We start from the raw sequence: 20447 nt of genomic DNA, 5'->3' as shown, positions 1-20447 counted from the left end.
TCGACCCATTTCCAGGCTAGCATCAGATGTCATGATGGACCTTTAAAATCTTTCACATGTGTACTTTCAAGAACCATATACATTATTTTTGAAAATTGGTTGCCATGGTAATAAAATCTGAAAATTAAAACATGGGCTTCTGAAGGCGAATTTTCCTCCATTTCCTGGTAGTTTGTGACCTTAGGCCCCACCCTCCCCCGCCCCCTTCATTATCGATCAACCTTCAGAATGTTAGATATGTTTGAGTATCGTTGGTCCATGTCCATATCACATTACAATTTGTATCAATGACTTCCAAAGTACATTACCAAGGTTTGGACTATCTCAGTGATTTGGTTGGGTTTTTTTTCAAAATAGATACATATGATTTTTTAATTGAAGCAGCTGGATCTAACGAAATGATCAGAGTAATTCACACCAATGGATGATTACAAGCTGAATAAGTGTATGAATATCAAGTGTAAAGAATGTGTATTATTACAAGATGTAATTTTATACGTATTTTATTCAACAACTGCCAACATATAATCTAGTTTTCATCGTATATGAATTTAATTACTAAATGAATCTTTATATTTGACTGTCTGTATAAATTTTAAAATCATAAGTACAAAAAAAGTTCACATTTGGTATATATTGCGACAATAAAATAGTAAGCTTTCCATGACAGACACATATATCCTTTGGTGCATAAATATTTATCTATAATGTTTTACACATGTGTTTGTGAGTTTTATTGTACATTGGGAGTACTGTACTCTCTTTTTGACATTACTAGTTATCGCTCTTACTACAGGTAGACTGAAATGCGAAGGTCGGTCGAGAGAATATAAAAACAGCCATAATGCAGCCATCATGCAGCGGATTATCTTCAATAGGACGACAGACACTGCATGAAAACTATGGTTTTCATCGTGTGCGTAGACTATGTGGAAACTTGAGAAAACAAATGGTTTACGCAAGGTTTCAGTTTGGAAACTTCAAGTTTACAAGGGTTTACGGAGTTCGTAAACCTAGGCCGTCCCCGATTCCAGGTGGTTTACGCAGCGGAAACTTGCTGAAACCTGAGGTTTCTGCACTGTTTCCGCGCTACTGAAACTAGTCGCCACGCTAGGTTTCCGCAGACTACGCACTACTGAAACTACCTTACAACTGAGGTTTCACGCAGTGCGGAAACTTCCAGAAACTTATTAACATGAATAGCCTACCCTTCTCTAAAATATGACGACATAATTGAATCAAGGGTATGTACACACATGCACACTTTAATATTAGTGATATGTATTGTGCTCCTGAAATTTACAAATCATTCAGCACTGGTTTATGCAATCAATTCTCTATTCATTGAATAAAATGTTTAAAAACTAAAATACAATGCTTTTATTAAAGATTCAAAGACTTATATAAAATTTATTGAATAATAACATTAGCAATCTTAAGCTTGGTTGAACAATATAGGACATGCGCAACAGTACTAGTATAAACAAGAATTGATTCAGAAACATGCATGCCTCCATGGTGCAAAATTGAAAATTGTTACATAGAGGTATAATTTTATTGATAAAAATGATGTAGTGTTAGAACAATTCAAACATATTGAGCAGAAAACATCTTCCCATGTCCAGAGTGGATTAAAACTTTATATATATATATATATATATATATATATATATATATATATATATATATATATATTAAGTTTGATGCCTGCCAAGCATATATATTATTCTGTCCTGTTTGAACATTGACAAAGTGTACCAAAATCTTACGATGTACCAGATTAAAGACATTATATTTTTCCAACATTGAAATCAATAATCAACTCCTTACGATGTACCAGTGTACCTAAATTAAAGACTGTCATAGATTAAAGACTGGTATATATTGCGTTATGTCCAGAGTGTATTGACCTTTGACCATGTGACCTCAAAATCACTAGGGGCCATCTATTTCTTAAGATGTAATAGTGTATCAAGTTTGATGTCTGTCAAGCAAAGGGTTCTCTAGATATTGAGCGGAGAGTATCTTCCTATGTCCAATTTGACCTTTGACCATGTGACTTTCGTCCATGTGAGCTTTGACCATGTGACCTCAAAATCTCTTGGAGTTATCTACCTCGTAGGATGTACCAGTGTACCAAGTTTGATGTCTGTCAAACAAAGGGTTCTCAAGATATTGAGTGGACAGTATCTCCTTATGTCCAATCTGATTTTTGGCCATGTGACCTCAAAATCACTAAAGATCATCTACTTCTTTAGATGGACCAGTGCACCAAGTTTAATGTCTGTCAAGCAATGGGTTCTGATGATATTGAGCAGATAACATCTTCCTATGTGAAAGGCGAAGATAACGAACAGTGATTAATGAAAGGTGAAGATAACGAACAGTGATCAATCACATAACTCCTATAAGCAATACAAAGTAGATATTTCGGCAAACACGGACCCCTGTACACACCAGAGGTGGGATTAGGTCCCTAGGAGGAGTATGCATCCCCTGTCGACCGGTCACACCCGCCGTGAGCCCTATATCCTGATCAGGTAAACGGAGTTAATGTTAAAGGAGTTTAAACAGTATCGTTTAATGTCAGCATTTCGCACATTATATGGTCGTTATAACGATCTAGTTCGTCAATACAACCTAGCAATGGGTCAAATGCTGTCTGACGTCTTTCATACCGATTGTTAGGCCGTTCTTGACACATTGATTTTGACTAATCTCATAACTCCTACAAGCAATACCGAATAGATAGATAGATAAATAAAGAACACTTACGGAGAGCGAAAGAGGACTATTCTGTAAATCTGTTGAAACCTAAATTGAATGTAAATTAATTATTGTAACTTATACCTTAAATCTCAAGTAATTGCTTTATTTTTGGCGCCTTATTTAGTTTAACTTACACCAATTTAGTATGCTGCCCTTTTGACGCCACAATAATGCCGTTTTAACTACAATGTCATAACAAGTACATTGTATTCTTTTTGTAATAGTATTTTCAATTGTTACACTCTGACGAGCCGAACAACACGGCGAAAGCGCAAAGTGTAAGTAATCAAATGTTGATCATACGTACTTAGTCATTGTTGGAGAGAGAGAGAGAGAGAGAGAGAGAGAGAGAGAGAGAGAGACCGATCGATCGATCGATATATAATATGTCAAAAAGTCGATTGAGTATACACGACTGCTTCAGGAGTATAACATATTAGGAATAAAGAAGGTTTTAATGAAAGGTATTGATGACACCTAAGAATAACAAGACCTTAATTCATACATGTATTACATAATAACATCTACTAACGTCTACTAATACCAAATACTACGTGTGTCTTCTTTTAATGGTCAATTACATATGTATAAAATATGAATGTTTTTCGTTGAAAATTGTTGAAGATATCAAGTCACAGCGATAGTGACAACATGCAGACAGACGCCCATCATGTATTGCTGTCTTCCTTTGATAAACAGTTACCTTTCTAAGCTGGAATGGGCCGTACAGCAACAAAACAAATAAGTAAGCGAAACCTTTGTGTAGAATGTAAAAGCTATATGCGTTGACAATTATCGAGAAATTATGTTTATTACATTTGGAGTGACTGTCTGCGTTGACCATTCACGTAACAGTCACAAAATATAGGTGCTATTTATTAATCTTCAACTACCCCTGCATAAACTGTACAGACATAAATATTACCGAGTGCAATAAAAATTCCGACAGATGAAGCTATTCTGCATGCATATCATCGGTATCGTTGATGCACCCCAGTCACAAAGGGGAATCAATACACATTCCAGTTTTATATGTGAATTTCCATGATTCTGAAACACGGGGCTTTGTCTCCTGTTCCGGCATGCATTGGTCTAAAGTAATGCTTTAGCAAGTTTAAGGAAATGTCAGTGAATACTATGAGCATAGTGACCAGGCTTGAGATTACTCCGGACTTTGTGGTACATGTAAATACATGAAGCTGAAATACTACAAATACAGCATAGACATTTCACGAGTCTCCTGTCATATAGAGGCAGCGATAACGTAACATCAAAAGTGCATATTTTTCATGTATTTCAAAATTTTGTCCTGTATACATAGAGTATTCAAATCTATTGATTTTTCTTCCGCTTGATTATTTATTCACTTATTTACAATTTTATCTTTGTTATTTAAAACCTTTTTAAGAGATTGACTCACAAGTAAAGTGGTAATAAGGAAAACAAATAGAGATAGACAACTATACCTGGTGAACACCTTATGTACTACGAAAACTATTAAATGCGATAACTATTCGAGCGAGTATGTTGAAATTTTTGCGTAAATGGGTATTATTTACATTAATTGCAACGACATCCATATATTTGTTGTAACTTGTCATTTCAATTTACATGTATGAAAGGCGAAGATAACGAACAGTGATCAATCTCATAACTCCTATAAGCAATACAAAACAAAGAGTTGGGCAGACACGGACCCTTGTATGTATATAATCATTCTAATACTTTGATAAAATGTTAGGCGATAGTGGAGTGAATAAAATTTATTTCCCAGTCCTTGGTTCACACCACGATTCCAGCGATGACAACTTCCTCCAACACCAGACAATTTTTCCCGCCACTGGCGTTGGGGTCGTTTGTTATGTAGTTCGGTTTGACAATTTTCACGGTGACGAACATTCCATACAAGAGTTTCCCACACTTGATGACGTGAACTCCTCCCGTCACACTAGGTCCCACGAACGTTCCACAAGTGGACATCTGAGCCCAGTCAGTGGAGTTTCCAACCCTGGTTTCAACGCCATGCAGCCATTCACCTAAATTAATGAGCCATATTATAAAACGTACCCGGTACCAATTTTAATGCACCAGATGCGCATTTCGACAAATAATGTCTCTTCAGTGATGCTCAACCGATATGTTTGAAATCCGAAATAACAATGAAGTTTTAGAGCTATTATGGGGAAAACAGTGTCCCAAAAAAGTGGAGTCAAATTCGTCCAAGGATAAGAGCTATGCGTGAGGGAGATAATCCTTAATTTTGAAATGAATTTCTCAATTTTACAACAGCAATTAAATATACATCCGTATTTTCAAGCTAATAACGAAGTACTTAGCTACTGGGCTGTAGAGACCCTCGGGGACTAACAGTCCACCAGCAGAGGCCTCGACTCAGGGGTCATAATATAAAACGTATACGGTACCAATTTAGATGCACCAGATGCGCATTTCGACAAATAATGTCTCTTCAGTGATGCTCAACTGAAATGTTTGAAATCCGAAATAACAATGAAGTTTTAGAGCTATCATAGGGAAAAACAGTGTGCCAAAAAGTGGAGTCAAATTCGTCTAAGGATAACAGCTATGCGTGAGGGAGATACTCCTTAAATTTGAAATTAATTTCTTAATTTTATAACAGCAATTAAGTATATTATAAATAGCTATTTTTATCACTTCGAACATTTTGTATCAGCTCTTTGTACGAATAAGGCATGTCCTAATTCGCTCCACTTTTAACATTAATTGGCAAGCCTAAAGAACAATAACATGTAGTCTGCACTGTAAATACGTTTGTAGATTAGTGTAGTTGTAGTGTTAGATGTATTTATATGTAGTTTTTGTTATTATTCTCTGTTGATATTGGCCAAATTATGTAGTTCTTTTCGTTTGTCCCGAAAATTTGACAATCTGGTTGTTCGTGTCGTTGGTCATTTTAGTGCTTTCTATTTTTTTTTTTATTTGATCTTGTATCCATGTTGTAGATCTGACACTTTTAGATATCGGGTGTTGTTGGAACTTAGTACTTTTATATATTTAGATATATATATACATATATATATATATATATATATATATATATATATATATATATGCAAGGTGAAGATAACGAACAGTGATCAATCTCATAACTCTATCTATATATATATATATATATATATATATATATATATATAATTCATTTAAAAAGCAGGAAAATATGCAGTTACAAAATATATTTAAATCAATAGGGCTTTCCGGATTTTAACATCCATCCTCAGGTGAATTCAAATTATAAATATATATATATATATATATATATATATATATATATATATATATATACACAAAACAGCGACAGAAATCAAAACAAAGACACTGGACCATAAATCAGTTAGGTTTGTATCTCACCAAAAATGTCCACTGACGAAAAACACTATGGCACAGTAATTTGTTCTGTTATCCAATAAAATCTAGTAATTCATACCAAAATTTTATGACATTTACCTGTAAACGCATTCATTAAAATATAATTTTCCATATACATGTATAATATTTTGAATCAATATGAATAACCTAAATTAAAGCTATAAAAATGTTATGTAGTATTACGGGCTTACCGTTGCGATCGCTCCTGTTATAGAGTGTGATGCTCTTCACGATGCTTTGTCCTTCCAGTGTAACAGTCAACCACGGGTAAAGTTCAAAATCGGTGTGAAATAATAAACCGGCATCGGAGACACGTGTTTGTCCATCGACCACATTTTGCCATGATTCTATGGTAAAATAATATTCAAAATAGGAACTTGCAAAAACTGCCTTTCCGAGTGCCAAGTTTGTTACTGTAATACAAGAAAACTGCATGTACTTTGAAAATTGAGAAACCCTGATATGACAATTTGAGTTTTGAGCTAGTATGAAAATTGTATTTTCTTGGTATTTAATATAGTTCAACACTATGAATAGTGTTTGATATAATGGATAAGGACAATCCATATACATGTATTAATTAATGAGGGAAACATTCATCAGAAATTGATGGAGCAATTTTAATGCAAGAAGGTGTCACGTGGCATATTAATACATTGTGAAATATATGAAAGCCATACATACTGAATACAAGGGTAAGTGGTGGATCCAGAAAAAAAATCAAAGGGTGGGGGTGCGACCCAATCTGATAACAATTAAATCTTTGATCCGCTCCGTTATTGTAATGTCGCTACACCAAAGCGACATTAAAATACCAGAACAGATCAAAGATCTGATTTTAATCAGATTTGGGTGCGACCCAAGTTTGCATCTCTTCCGCTCAAGAAATAGGGCGAAGACCAAAAAGTAGCAAATAATTATCCTCTTTAGAAAAAATAACCCAAGGGATTGTAACCCCCTCCAGATCCAAATAAAAAATATGCTAGAGTTCCTCATTGACAATATCTTCGTGGTCTTTGGTGATCAGGTCTTCCAACAGTCTGTTGGAATTCCCATGGGCACAAATTGTGCTCCTTTGTTAGCTGACCTGTTTTTATATTCATATGAAGCAGAATTTATTCAAAAACTTCTACGTGAGAAGAAAAAATCTCTCGCTGTGACCTTCAATTCGACTTTTAGATATATCAATGACGTTTTGTCTATTAACAATTATAGCTTTCATTCATATGTCGATTTGATATATCCCTGTGAGCTCGAAATAAAGGACACCACAGAGTTGTCCACTTCTGCTTTATACTTAGATATTTTATTGAAAGTAGACATTAACGGCAAACTAACAACTCAACTGCATGACAAACGGGATGATTTCAGCTTCTCCATCGTCAACTTCCCACATTTATGTAGCAATATTCCATTATCACATGCATATGGTGTTTATATATCTCAACTGATTCGATATGCAAGAGCTTGTTCTGGGTATAGTCAGTTTTTAAATCGAGGTAAGCTACTGACAAACAAGTTGATGGTACAGGGATTTCAACAGTCTCGATTGAAGTCAGCATTTCGCAAATTCTATAGTCGTTATAACGATCTAGTTCGTCAATACAACCTCGCATTGGGTCAAATGCTGTCTGACGTGTTTTATACCGATTGTTAAGCCGTTCTTGGCACACTGATTTTGACTGCGGATAACTCCGTTTACCTGATCAGGATATGGGGCTCACGGCGGGTGTGACCGGTCGACAGGGGATGCTTACTCCTCCTAGGCACCTGATCCCACCTCTGGTGTGTCCAGGGGTCCGGGTTTGCCCAACTATCTATTTTGTATTGCTTGTAGGAGTTATGAGATTGATCACTGTTCGTTATCTTCACCTTGCATCCACCACTGCACGGGTAATTATATGAATACTACAAACCATTGTGACAAACGTTTCTACTGGCTAGATACGTTCCACTACACACACACGTCCCTCTGTCACAAACAGCGTTATCTGGACAATTGACGTTAGAGGAACAGCCGTCTCCCACTGATGGTTCTGCGAAATAAAAAGGATGAAAATATTTCTCCGAAGTTTTTTAAAAACACATAGTCTCCTTCATTTGTACCATGTTTACCATAATATGATAAAGAACATATTTGCAATCAACATTCTAAGAGCCTGGAGAAAAGTTGAATACGAAACGCCCTTGTCTATTGGTAGTGGCCTTGTCTATTGGTATTTGCCTTGTCTATTGGTATTTGCCTTGTCTATTGGTATTTGCCTTGTCTACTGGTATTTGCCTTGTCTATTGGTATTTGCTTATTTATTGGTATGTGCCTATCTATTGGTATTTGTCTATATATTGGTATTTGCCTATCTATTGGTATTTGTCGATCTATTGGTATTTGCCTATCTATTGGTATTTGCCTATCTATTGGTATTTGCCTTGTCTATTGGTATTTGCCTATGCATAAAAGATGCAAATACATTCTTTACATGATCAGTTGTGTATATTTTAATCAACGATACGCAAAAGTGCATGAAATTGTCACTACACACCGCATTAAACATTATTAGGAAAACGAAGTTGTTTAATGTTAGAAGGTACTTAAAATGTTTTCCGTCAGAAAACTACAGAATGCGATCAAAATGCATACAATATAGGTAGTGATTGTAGTCATGTTCCGAAAATCATTATGCAAAATTGCGTTTCATAACTTAATGGAACCCTTAACATAGCCACATTAGTTACTCCTTATGAAGCGTTGTGCGCGTGTCTGTCTTTCGTTGAATTCATTTAATGCATTACAAATCTCAAAGAAAATTATAGGGTTTATATAATAACAAGTTTGTTAGAGATTGCATTTGCGCAAGACTAATATGAACTTGTAATTGATGGGTTTTTTTGAAATATCAAATGGGTTATGTACACTGGTGTGATTCTGTGATATGATAATTCATTCGAATGTCATTTGTACATAACTATCAGCGGCGAATTTAGAAGTATTTTATAGGGGATGCGACCCAAGTATGTTTCTATTCCGTATATAACCAAAATGAGGGTGGAAGATTTCAAAATTACATAAAAATAACAATTGTGTTAAATTGTTAAAATAAAGGAGGGAGCAACCCACATAAACACCCTCTAGATCCAGAATGTTTATGATCTGTAATAACGCACAATAATTACTATATTCAAATGAACTTGATTAAGAGCCAGAATACAATATGCTACATTCTTTCCTTAATGTAAATTGGTGTGTACCTCAAGTTGCAATATATTGAGACTTCGGACTTGTATGTGATATACTATCGTTTGTTTAATCATAGTTTGTGTGTTATGGCTACACTTCTTAAAGTCCAAAGCCAGTAAAATCGCTTTATTCCTGGTATATAATACGCTACCTGTAAACTGCCTGTTGATAAGCATTATAATTATATTGTTTCAAAATCCGAAAAACATACATCTATATTAAAGTAAAATTGTGATATTAAATTCAAATCAGAGTATTGACAAATCTCTGGTTATTAACTGATCTTGTGACCTTTAGTTGGGTACATTGGACAATTGATCCAAACATCTAATAAGAAATAGATAAACTTACTTTCAAACGTCCCTTTCGATTCGTTTTCTCGGCTTTTGGTGCCAAGTGGTTTAACAGTTGTGAAGAAACAGTAGATTCCTGAATATTTTCGTCCTTATGGTAATTATATGTGATAGAGGAAATCAAAATCGCTAGTCCCAATACAAAAAAAACCCTACAAAACTCCATCGTTTACCATTTTTCAGATGAATCCATTGTTAAGATGTAAAACATATACGGTACCAATTTTGATGCACTCGATGCGCGTTTCGATAGATTGCGAGACTTAGACACTGACAAAACTGACATCCTTAATGGATCTACTTCTTAATGCAATGTAAGGTCTGGTAATATGATATTTATGCATTCATCATTGCATTGTTCGAAGAAATCAAGTGATAGTAACTGGATTGACGTTAAGATCAGAAGCATCGATGAAAACGAGAGGACAAGTATATTTGTCAGCGGTTACCAAGTAATACATAGGACACCATGATTTTAAACTCAATATTTCAATTAAGACTAGGCCCATCATGTTTTGACTTTGGTCAATTAATTTAATCCTTATTTAGATGGGAGTATTTGGAGACTGCGTTGCAAGTGCATGTACATATGTAGTACACCCGTCTGATCGGGAGTGTTTTATGAAGATCTATCTTTTATCTAAATAATAATCATTTAGTCTATTATAAATACTCTCTTTAGTCAACTTAACTTTAAAATTATGATGTTTTTGTTCATTTATTAAGATACATATATCACATGTAATTAGCTTTTTTTGTCCCGAGGAAGGGATAGGTTGTCCCGAAAATATGAACAATTTCAGTCGTTAGGTCATAAGGAAGCACACGCTAATATTTTATGCAATAAATTTATGTGTGTAGTGCGTGATGGTCTAGAGATGTTGAACAAAGATCACCTAAAAAAAACGAGGGTGTTCACGAGACAACATACCATTAGGGTGAAAGTACCTCCATCCTGTTTCATCTTCGGTCATGTCAAATGGGTCACATGACCTATAGATATGACACTTCTTTAGTTGGGGATTAAAGCCAAAACATGCACAAAGTTCACCACACATAGCGGAACACTCAGGGATGGATTCCGAGTGATGTTTCATCATGAGGCTGATATTCGACACCTTGTTCTCAAGTGAAGGTTCCATCGTGTAACGTTGGGATATTATATCTGCTTTTGACAAGGTACACAAAATGAAGTACAGAAAACAGCGAATGTTTAGAGTGATGGCTTTCATTTCGTTACATAGAGATCCAGCACAATTATTAGAACAATTCAAATCAAGTAATGATGAGGAAAACCCACAGTCCACGACTGAAATCCTCACTATCTGCTGTCTGACTTACAGTCGCTTTATATACAGGTCTATTGGTATTTTGCGAAATGAAACGGAATTGAACTGAACCGTTTGTGGGGTACCTTGAGGGGGGTTTACTGTGAATGAAAAGTAGCTGTAAAATAAAATGCCGAGCTTTAAAGATCTATTTTTGATACATAATTGTATTCATTCATGGACCTTTCTTCTGCTTTGATATATGTAGTTACTTTTTCACCTGTATTAATTCTAATATCAATTGATCATTGATATGAAATGCACATTTCCTATGCTGGATCCATTCCGTTTCGCAAAATACCTATATCGGTGTAAATATTAGAATTTAGCGGAACGGAACGAAACAAATCGAAATTAAAGTGCTATGATACACATTTGAGTAGTCTGTTGTTACTGAATTTTTCTTATTCTTTTCAATGATTGAAAATGAAGATCAGCATGTTTGATACTAAAGAGTCAAAGGAAATTAGCAGCCGCGTTTGTAGGCAAAACATTATTTTTTCATTAAATATCCAGCTCAAAACTAAATTTTTATTGGACTTTTGACTTTTTCAAATCCTTCAATGATCTAAACGTCTATGTATACTCAAAACCAAATGCATTTGATAGTTAGTTATCATAGCATGCACATTTACTAATACGGTCATTATGGATCCTGATACTGTCAAGAAAAATCAAATAATTAGATGAATCATTTTTAGTGCTAGGTTTAATATTTATTGACATGCTTACTCTTCCTAGGGACCTGATCCCACCTCTGGTGTGTCCAGGGGTCCGTGTTTGCCCAACTATCTATTTTGTATTGCTTGTAGGAGTTATGAGATTGATCACTGTTCGTTATCTTCACCTTGCATGTGTATTGTACATTTTTCGTTGATGACGGTTGCGTTCATCAACCATCTCACATTCAGTTTTACACTAAGATATTTTGGTAGAATTGTCTACATTTAGTTGTATGCGTCATATATTGGTCAAATGCGGTTGTAATCGATAAGTGTAAAATTCAGCTTTACAGTAGATATATCCTCAAATGAAATGTAAAGGAAACCAATATACTAGCATCTATGTGAATATTAGTATATAACAAAAAGAAACGGAACAAAGTTACTATATGAATCATAAATGTGTAACAAATATGTTGACATGCTTAACATTTTTTGATTGATTTTTTTAATTAATAAAATGCATTTTCGCATGTGTTGATTTTTTTTCTAGTCCTTCCCTGTTTTACGGTACGTATACCATATCCTCACATTTTTAAATGCGTGGGTCAAGAAAATTTTCCAGGGAAATGTGCTTACCACAGGCATTATTTTCAACCTATACTAAGGACTAATATTTAGCATTTTGCAACTGTAAATGCATAACAATTGACAAATTCATTTCTAACAAGCTCGGAGGGGAGTGGATGAATGGAACCCCCTCCATAAGCGTGCCTTATATAGCTTTAATCTACAATCTTTATGCAGTATAGACGCATCTTTTATATCATTATTGTACAGAATTGAATGATCTTCGATACAAGTTTCAATATTTTAGCAAATGTGCATTAAAGTTTGCAACATGTTTAGAACACACACCCCCTCTTCTTTTCCTTCCTCCTGTATCTTAATTGGTAAAGATACACTGAGAATCATCCAAGGACAGGAACTTTATTTTCTTTGGTATGTTTTTCTTTGTAATTTTACATCGCGAATATCACTGGGAGCATGGAACCGATGCGGGGATTTCGCGTACTCTGACTGAACAAAGTCTGACTGAATAAACAAATAAACACCAGCATCAAAGTCCGCAACGTCTGACCGAATAAACAAATAAGCATCAAAAGAAAACAGTGTTTAACTGAGAAAAAACATCAAAAGAAAACAAATGAACAATAACTGAAAACATGAGACGGTATTGCTACATTCAATTAATACAATTTTTTTTTTTGCTAATTTCGAAATTCTTTCGGCACTTTCAAAACAACTCCCCAGCCATTGTTGAAAACAAGCCCGAGCACTGAAACTGTTACTTCTTAATGAAATTGATGTTTCTTATAAAAATTAGTATTTCCCTTATTTGATAAAAAAGTAATTGGTAAACCCAGACATATTGCTACACGGGAATTGCTAAATAAACTTTCCTATTGAAGATGGAATACAAATAACACATGAAACACTAATACCTAAAAAAAAAAATGCTTCATTCAATTATTCAATATTGATACGTGCATCTAATCCTTGTGATGGAATTCGTTGTAATTCTGTCAAATACATTACAAAGAATTATTTACTTGCTTACAATGCATTTCTTTTAATAAAATGATAATTTAAATAATAATTGTTTCTGTAACAGTTTTCAACACTCTTGTTTAAAGTCAGGATTTCGCAAATTCTATGGTCGCTATAACAACATTGTTTGTCAATACAATATATCATTGGGTTAAATGCTGTTTGACTTGTTTCATATCAATTGTTAGGCTGTTCTTGTCATAAAGATTTTGTTGACGAAAAATTCCGTTTATCTGATCAAAACAAAGGGCCCACGGTCGGTGTGACCGGTCGACAGGGGATTTTACTCCTCCTGGGCACTTGACCCCACCTCTGGTATATCCAGGGGTACGTGTTTGCCCAACTCTCTATTTTGTATTGCTTGTATGAGTTCTGAGATTGAACACCGTTCGTTACTTTCACCTTTCATCAATAAAGGGGATGGAAAAGTTAATAACATGAAATCACCAACAGTGATTTCTGGTGGTCAGAAAAGGAAAGGAAATAGAGGGGGTAATTTGTTTCCCACCCATATTCCATTCATTGTATTGAAGAGTACAATGCCATGTCCTATTTTTATGATGTTAATAAAATTGTTAGATATAATTTTTTAACGTTAAATGTTGTTTATAATGCTGTCAAATATTTGGTCTACTTTATAATATCAACATCGATGAAAATTCTGATTTAATGTTGGAGAAATCAAATCGAAAGTAGATATCAATGGTAAACTGACAATTCAATTGTATGACAAACGGGACGATTTCAGCTTCTCAATCACCAACTTTCCATGTTTATGTAGCAGTATTCCATTATCACCTGCATATGGTGTTTATATCTTTCAACTGATTCGATACGCAAGCGCTTGTTCTGCGTATGGTCCGTTTTTAAATCGAGGCAAGCTACAAACAACAAGTTGATGGTACAGGGGTTTCAACAGTATCGATTGAAGTCAGCATTTTGCATATTTCATGGTCGTTATAACGATCTACTTCATCAACACAACCTATCATTCGGCCAACTGCTGTTTCACCTGTTTCATACCGATTGTTAGACCGTTCTTGGCACACTAATTTTGACTATGGATAGCTCCGTTTTCCTGATCAAGATATAGGGTTCAGGGCGGATGTGACCGATCGACAGGGGATGCTTACTCCTCCTAGGCACCTGATCCCACATCTGGTGTGTCCAGGGGTCCATGTTTGCACAACAATATATTTTGTATTGCTGATACGAGTTATGAGATTGATCACTGTTCGTTATCTTTGAAATACATGTATATTCAAATTTGTTAAGATCATAGCCCCGGGATAAGGGATCAAAAATTTGCATGGGGATGCATAGGGAAAATCTTTATCAAACGTTTTTAAGAACTACTGTTGGGTTAACTTTGACATGAAAGGTTCCTGAAATAGTGAAATGCGAGTTTGTTAAAAATATTGTCCCCTAGGAGTTTGGTTGGGTCACAATAGGAGATCACAGTTTTACATAACAATATATAACAAAAATCGTTTTCTCAAGAACCACTAGGCCAATGAAATTCAAATTTAGATGGCAGCTCTCTGATGTATTGCAGATTCAAGTTTGTTAAATCATGACTCTCAGGCATAGGATGGACCATAATAAAGGATCAAAGTTTTACATGGGAATATATAGTGTACATCTTTTAAAATCTTATTCTAAAGAGCCTTTGGACCAGAAACGTTCTTTTTGTCATGAAATCTTGCTGATATAGTGCAAATAAAAGTTTGTAAAAATCGTGGCTTCGAGGTAGGGTGGTGTCACAATAGGGTATCAAAGTTTTATATTGGAGTATATAGGGAAAATCTTTAAAGTGTTCTTGTCAAAAAACACAAAGGACCAGAAAAGTGGAAATTTAAATGAAATTTCCTGACACAGAATGGATTAAAGTTTGAGCAATGAATATTATCCGCGGATAGGGTGGGGCCATGACAAGGAATTGAAACTTCATATGCTTTTTTAAAGGAAATATCTTCAAAACATATTTTGAACTCTTTGAGATATTTTATGTTTGATCACCTAATTAAAGAACAAGAACCAATTATTTCCATACACATTATACTTTTACTAGTTAATAAAATAAACAATATAAAAAATTACAAAATATTGAATTCTAACAAAGACAAACCAACTGGACAAAACATATGACTTTTCAACACTATACACGACCATTCCTCACGATAAATTAAAGACTAGACGTTTTGACATCATAAACAGTTGTTTCTTCAACAAAATTCGAAAATGGAACTATTCACATTTAGTGATCAGCCATTCAAAAACTTACTTTGTTAAACACCACTCTGATTCCACGCACAAGTACTCTGAAGTTGAAATAAAAAATATGCTAGAGTTTCTCATTGACAATATCTTCGTGGTCTTTGGTGATCAGGTCTTCCAACAGTCTGTTGGAATTCCCATGGGCACAAATTGTGCTCCTTTGTTAGCTGATCTGTTTCTATATTCATATCAAGCAGAATTTATTCAAAAACTTCTACGTGAGAAGAAAAAATCTCTCGCTGTGGCCTTCAATTCGACATTTCGATATATCGATGACGTTTAGTCTATTAACAATAATAACTTTCATTCATATGTTGATTTGATATATCCCTGTGAGGTCGAAATAAAGGACACCACAGAGTCGTCCACTTCTGCTTCATACTTAGATATTTTATTGAAAATAGACATTAACGACAAACTGACATCTCAACTGTATAACAAACGAAGTGATTTCAGTTTCTCCATCGTCAACTTCCCATATTTATGTAGCAATATTCCTTTATCGCCTGCATATGGTGTTTATATATCTCTACTGATATGCAAGAGCTTGTTCTGCGTATAGTCAGTTTTTAAATCGAGGTAAGCTACTGACAAACAAGTTGATGGTACACGGGTTTCAACGGTCTCGATTGTAGTTAGCATTTCGCAAATTCCATGGTCATCATAACGATCTAGTTCGTCAATACAACCTATCATTGGTCAAATGCTGTCTGACGTGTTTCATACCGATTGTTAAGCCGTTCTTGGCACACTGATTTTGACTGCGGATAACTCCGTTTACCTGAACAAGATATAGGGTTCAGGGCGGGTGTGACCGGTCGACAAGGGATGTTTACTCCTCCTAGGCACCTGATCCCACCTCTGGTGTGTCCAGGGGTCCGTGTTTGCTCAACTATCTATTTTGTATTGCTTGTTGGAGTTATGAGATGATCGTTGTTCGTTATCTTCACCTTTCATAAATACACATACAACATAATCTTATTTGCAGATAATATCCTGGAGATGCATTCTGCTTAAAACAATACATTTATACTTTTGTCTATTGCAAACACTCCACAAATACAACTTAGGTTTACATTGCATTGCTATACATTTACACATATTGGACAAAGTCTACTTTATGAAAAAAAAATACTGCACCATACCCTGAACACTTGTTTCAAATAATACCATTTTGATACGAATGAAATTCACATCTATGAAATTAAGTTAGCACTAAAACTCTCCATAACTGGATGTTTTAGGACTGTTAAAATAGCATAAAACAATAGACAAATTGCTGAGTAGTAATAAAACACCTTACCTCAGAAAAGCTGGATCATATGTAGCATTACGTATACAGTACCCGCACCGTTATTCTTAAAATTACTCACGATAAATTAAAGACTAGACTTTTTGACATCATAGATAGTTGCTTCTTCAACAAAAATGGAAAACGGAAATTTCATATCTAGTGATCAGTCATACAAAAAAAAAAAATACTTTGTTAAACACCAATCTGATTCCACGCACAAGTACTCTAAAGTTGAAATTGAAAATATGCTATAAAGATATAGGGCTTATGGCGTTGTGACATGTCGACAGGGGATGTTTACTCCTCCTATGTACATGTACCTGATCCCACCTCTGGTGCGTCCAGTGGTCCGAGTTTGCCCAATATTTATTTTGCATTGCTTATATGAGTTATGAGATTGATCACTGTTCGTTATCTTCACATTTAGTGCTGGAGTTTCTCATTGACAATACCTTCGTAGTCTTTGGTGATCAGGTCTTCCAACAGTCTGTTGAATTCCCACGGGCACGAATTGTGCTTCTTTGGTATTTGATCTGCTTTTATATTCTTAAGAGTATGAAGCAGAATTTATTCAAAAACTTCTACGTCAGTAAAAAAAGTATCTTGCTGTGGCCTTCAAAGTGAAATTTAGATATATCGACGACGTTTCATCTATTAGGAAAAATAATTTTCATTCATATGTCGATTCGATATATCCCTGTGTACTCGACATGAACGACACCGCAGAGTCGTCCAGGTCTGCTTCACACTTACATATTGTATTGAAAATTGATAACATTGACAATCTAACAATTAACTCAACTTTATGACACATCGGATTATTTCAGTTTCTTCATTGTCACCTTCCCAGACTTATCTAGCAATAATTCATTATCACCTGCATATTGTTCTCGACTGATTCGATACTTAAGGGCTTGTTCTGTAAAAGAGCAGGTTTTAGATCAAGGCAGGCTATTGACAAACAAGTTGATGGTGCAGGGGTGTTAGCGGTCTCTTTTAAAGACAGCATTTTGCAAATTGTATGTTCGTTATAACAATCTAGTTTGCCGATATAACGTATCATTGGGTCGAATGTTGTCTGACTTGTTTGAAACCGATTGTTAGACCGATCTTAGCATTAACATAACACTGCATATATCTTTAAAAATACTGGCTTTCTCACAATGATGCATAAATTTGTTCCAATGATTCTCTCTCATCTAAACAAAAAGTGCATAGATCATTTCTCAATCATCATTAAAAAGTTATTTGGAGTTAAAATTATATGATTTACCCGATATTGTTACCATTGTAATCTACTATATTTTGTGTTCATAAAAAAACATTTTTATAAATTCTTCATTCTTCATTTGATGATGTCATTGATTTGGGAAAAATTCTGCGATTTCAAGTTTACTAAAAGTTCTTTAGAAAAGTTTAGAATCCACATTTGATTAACACCACTTCTGGCATATGTAGTCGCACAGTAAGTTTGAAGTTTCTCCTTCACAGCTGTTAATATTTTCGTGAGGGGCAAAGATAGGGGCTTGGTAGAGCACTTACTGGATCCAGCAATGTACCTTTGTTTGTAAGGGTTTCTATGTACTTTAGGAATCCAGTATAGGTACAGTAACTCATATTCATTCGACCCATTGACTGGGATATTAAATGGGTCTAAAACTGAAGCATGGTTTTGAAGAATTAAATCTTTTGAAAGGGCAGTTGGAGTATAGGTACGATTACCAAAAGTGGAATTAATGGCAAGTTCGTTGAAAATACAGTAGTAATAATGAGCCTTACAAACAAATACAATGTTGTTACTAGCTTTATCAGCTGGAACCAAAACATATTCCTCATGTAAAACATCTAATTCTTTTATCACTTCTAGTTTACTAATTACAGAAGGATAGATAGTACGTACTTTTGTTTTCATATGTCTAATGCTGGATTTTAATATTCCTCTTATGCCTTTAACCCATTCTGACAATGTATCATGCTCTTTTTCATATTTAGCCCATCGTCTGGCATAATATTCGACAGAGATGAAGTTATGTCGCCGATTAAAAGACCGAGGTTGTCTGTATTTAGGACCTTTTAGAATAAGTGATTTGAGGTCCTCATTTTCAACTATATCAACATCACCAGTAATGACACGTCCAGCTGGACTATAGTTGAAAGAAGATGAAGAACAAGAACACGTTAGAGGATTGCGTATAAGATGGTCTATATCTAGGCATTGCAAAGTTGGTTGATAATTAAAAAGTTTGGATGCAATAGTAGAAGTATAGCTGTAGGAAATACAGGGTGTAGACTTGAACTTGAAATAAGTTGGAATACACGACTGGACCCTTTTATGACGAACAATGTTGCTTATGCTGACGGCATCTATTACTTTGTTTGTAAATTGGAGCTTAACGAACTGACGGCATGATTTGGAAGGAATAGCATCCATGACCCGTGCTGGTTTAAAGAGCCTGTTATGGGCAACATCCATAATCATAGAGTTCAGTCTATATTCAGGTGTTGAAAAATCCAAGTATAGACTAGCCGTAGGTTCTTCAAATAACGTGTGTAAAACTCTCAATGGAACAGAGTAAAGTTTTGTACGAATATGATGTGGGCCTGATTGTCTGTTGACGTAAGGCAATGTGAATCAAACGTGAAATCATTTATTCTTGGTATTTTATATGAACGTCCATGACTGCGTTTCCGTCTTTGGTTATTGGGAAAGAGCCCAATCACATTCACGTTATTCCCTTGTGGAATAGTCAAATTCCCCACATCATATACATTACCATTGCATCCATATGGAAATACAGTGCCTAGGGTTCTGATCCGGTGATCTTCTCGTTGTCTACGAAAAGGGGTGCTTAATGTTGGATTGTTTGTGTTATGGTAATATTTTTCCCAAAATCCTTACCCTTATGGACAAGATAGAGTGGTCCGGTGCATTAAAATGCTATTAAAGAAGTTGGTTACCACCGATATTCTTTAATTAAGTGAACCCTTGGTTTCTCCCACATAAAAGCCACACAGGTTACACTCAATGGCGTAGACCATGTTAGAAGATTTTTAGTCAAATTATCAAAAGTTTTGGTACAGAAACTACGTCCAGTGAGATTACTATTAAATGAATTTCTAGTGATCAGTATATCAGAAGTTCTGCAATTTTTTTCAGAACATTTTGAGGTTCAACACATGGGGTCTAGAAAAGGAATTATCAAAAATAGATCTTAAAGGAACACAACATTCTTTATTTTGGGCATAAGAATTTTAATCTAACGCCACTCAGTGCGTACAAGTAATATATTTACATTTTATGTATGTGTATCAAAGCAGGTCCTCTCCCTGTGGTCTACTACAGTTATCCTGCTGTAGCCAGCATATGTAGAATGTGGAGAGTAATCGTATAGTACAAGGACAACCAAACTCAAGGAGTACACCGGTCAAGGAACCCCACAGAGGTCTAAGCTAATGAGCCAAGATCATGGACACTTGTGGAAGTAGGACCATGTTCATTATGAGATATTGTAC

At 35.1% G+C, this 20447-nt stretch overlaps 1 protein-coding gene and 1 long non-coding RNA gene across 2 annotated transcripts in view; one reads left to right on the top strand and one right to left on the bottom strand.

The window, feature by feature from the left end:
* LOC130047821 (uncharacterized) overlaps positions 1-130 on the top strand; it is a 1795-nt gene extending 1665 nt beyond the window's left edge. The window contains exon 2 of the long non-coding RNA XR_008796644.1: positions 1-130. This exon is cut by the window's left edge and continues 23 nt beyond it. This is a non-coding gene — a long non-coding RNA (uncharacterized LOC130047821).
* Positions 131-4486: 4356 nt separating this feature from the next.
* LOC125656712 (uncharacterized) lies at positions 4487-6609 on the bottom strand. The gene is made up of 2 exons (XM_048887304.2): positions 6366-6609; positions 4487-4805 (listed from the first exon to the last, which is right to left on the bottom strand). The coding sequence occupies exons 1-2, from the start codon at positions 6607-6609 to the stop codon at positions 4552-4554; spliced, it is 498 nt and encodes a 165-aa protein (XP_048743261.1). The 3' UTR covers positions 4487-4551.
* Positions 6610-20447: the final 13838 nt, after the last annotated feature.

The sequence above is a fragment of the Ostrea edulis genome, chromosome 7 (genome assembly GCF_947568905.1).
Source record: "Ostrea edulis chromosome 7, xbOstEdul1.1, whole genome shotgun sequence".
NCBI classification, from domain to species: Eukaryota; Metazoa; Mollusca; class Bivalvia; order Ostreida; family Ostreidae; genus Ostrea; species Ostrea edulis.
Note: the sequence above shows the minus strand (reverse complement) of the source record. Positions and strands in the feature narration are given on the sequence as shown.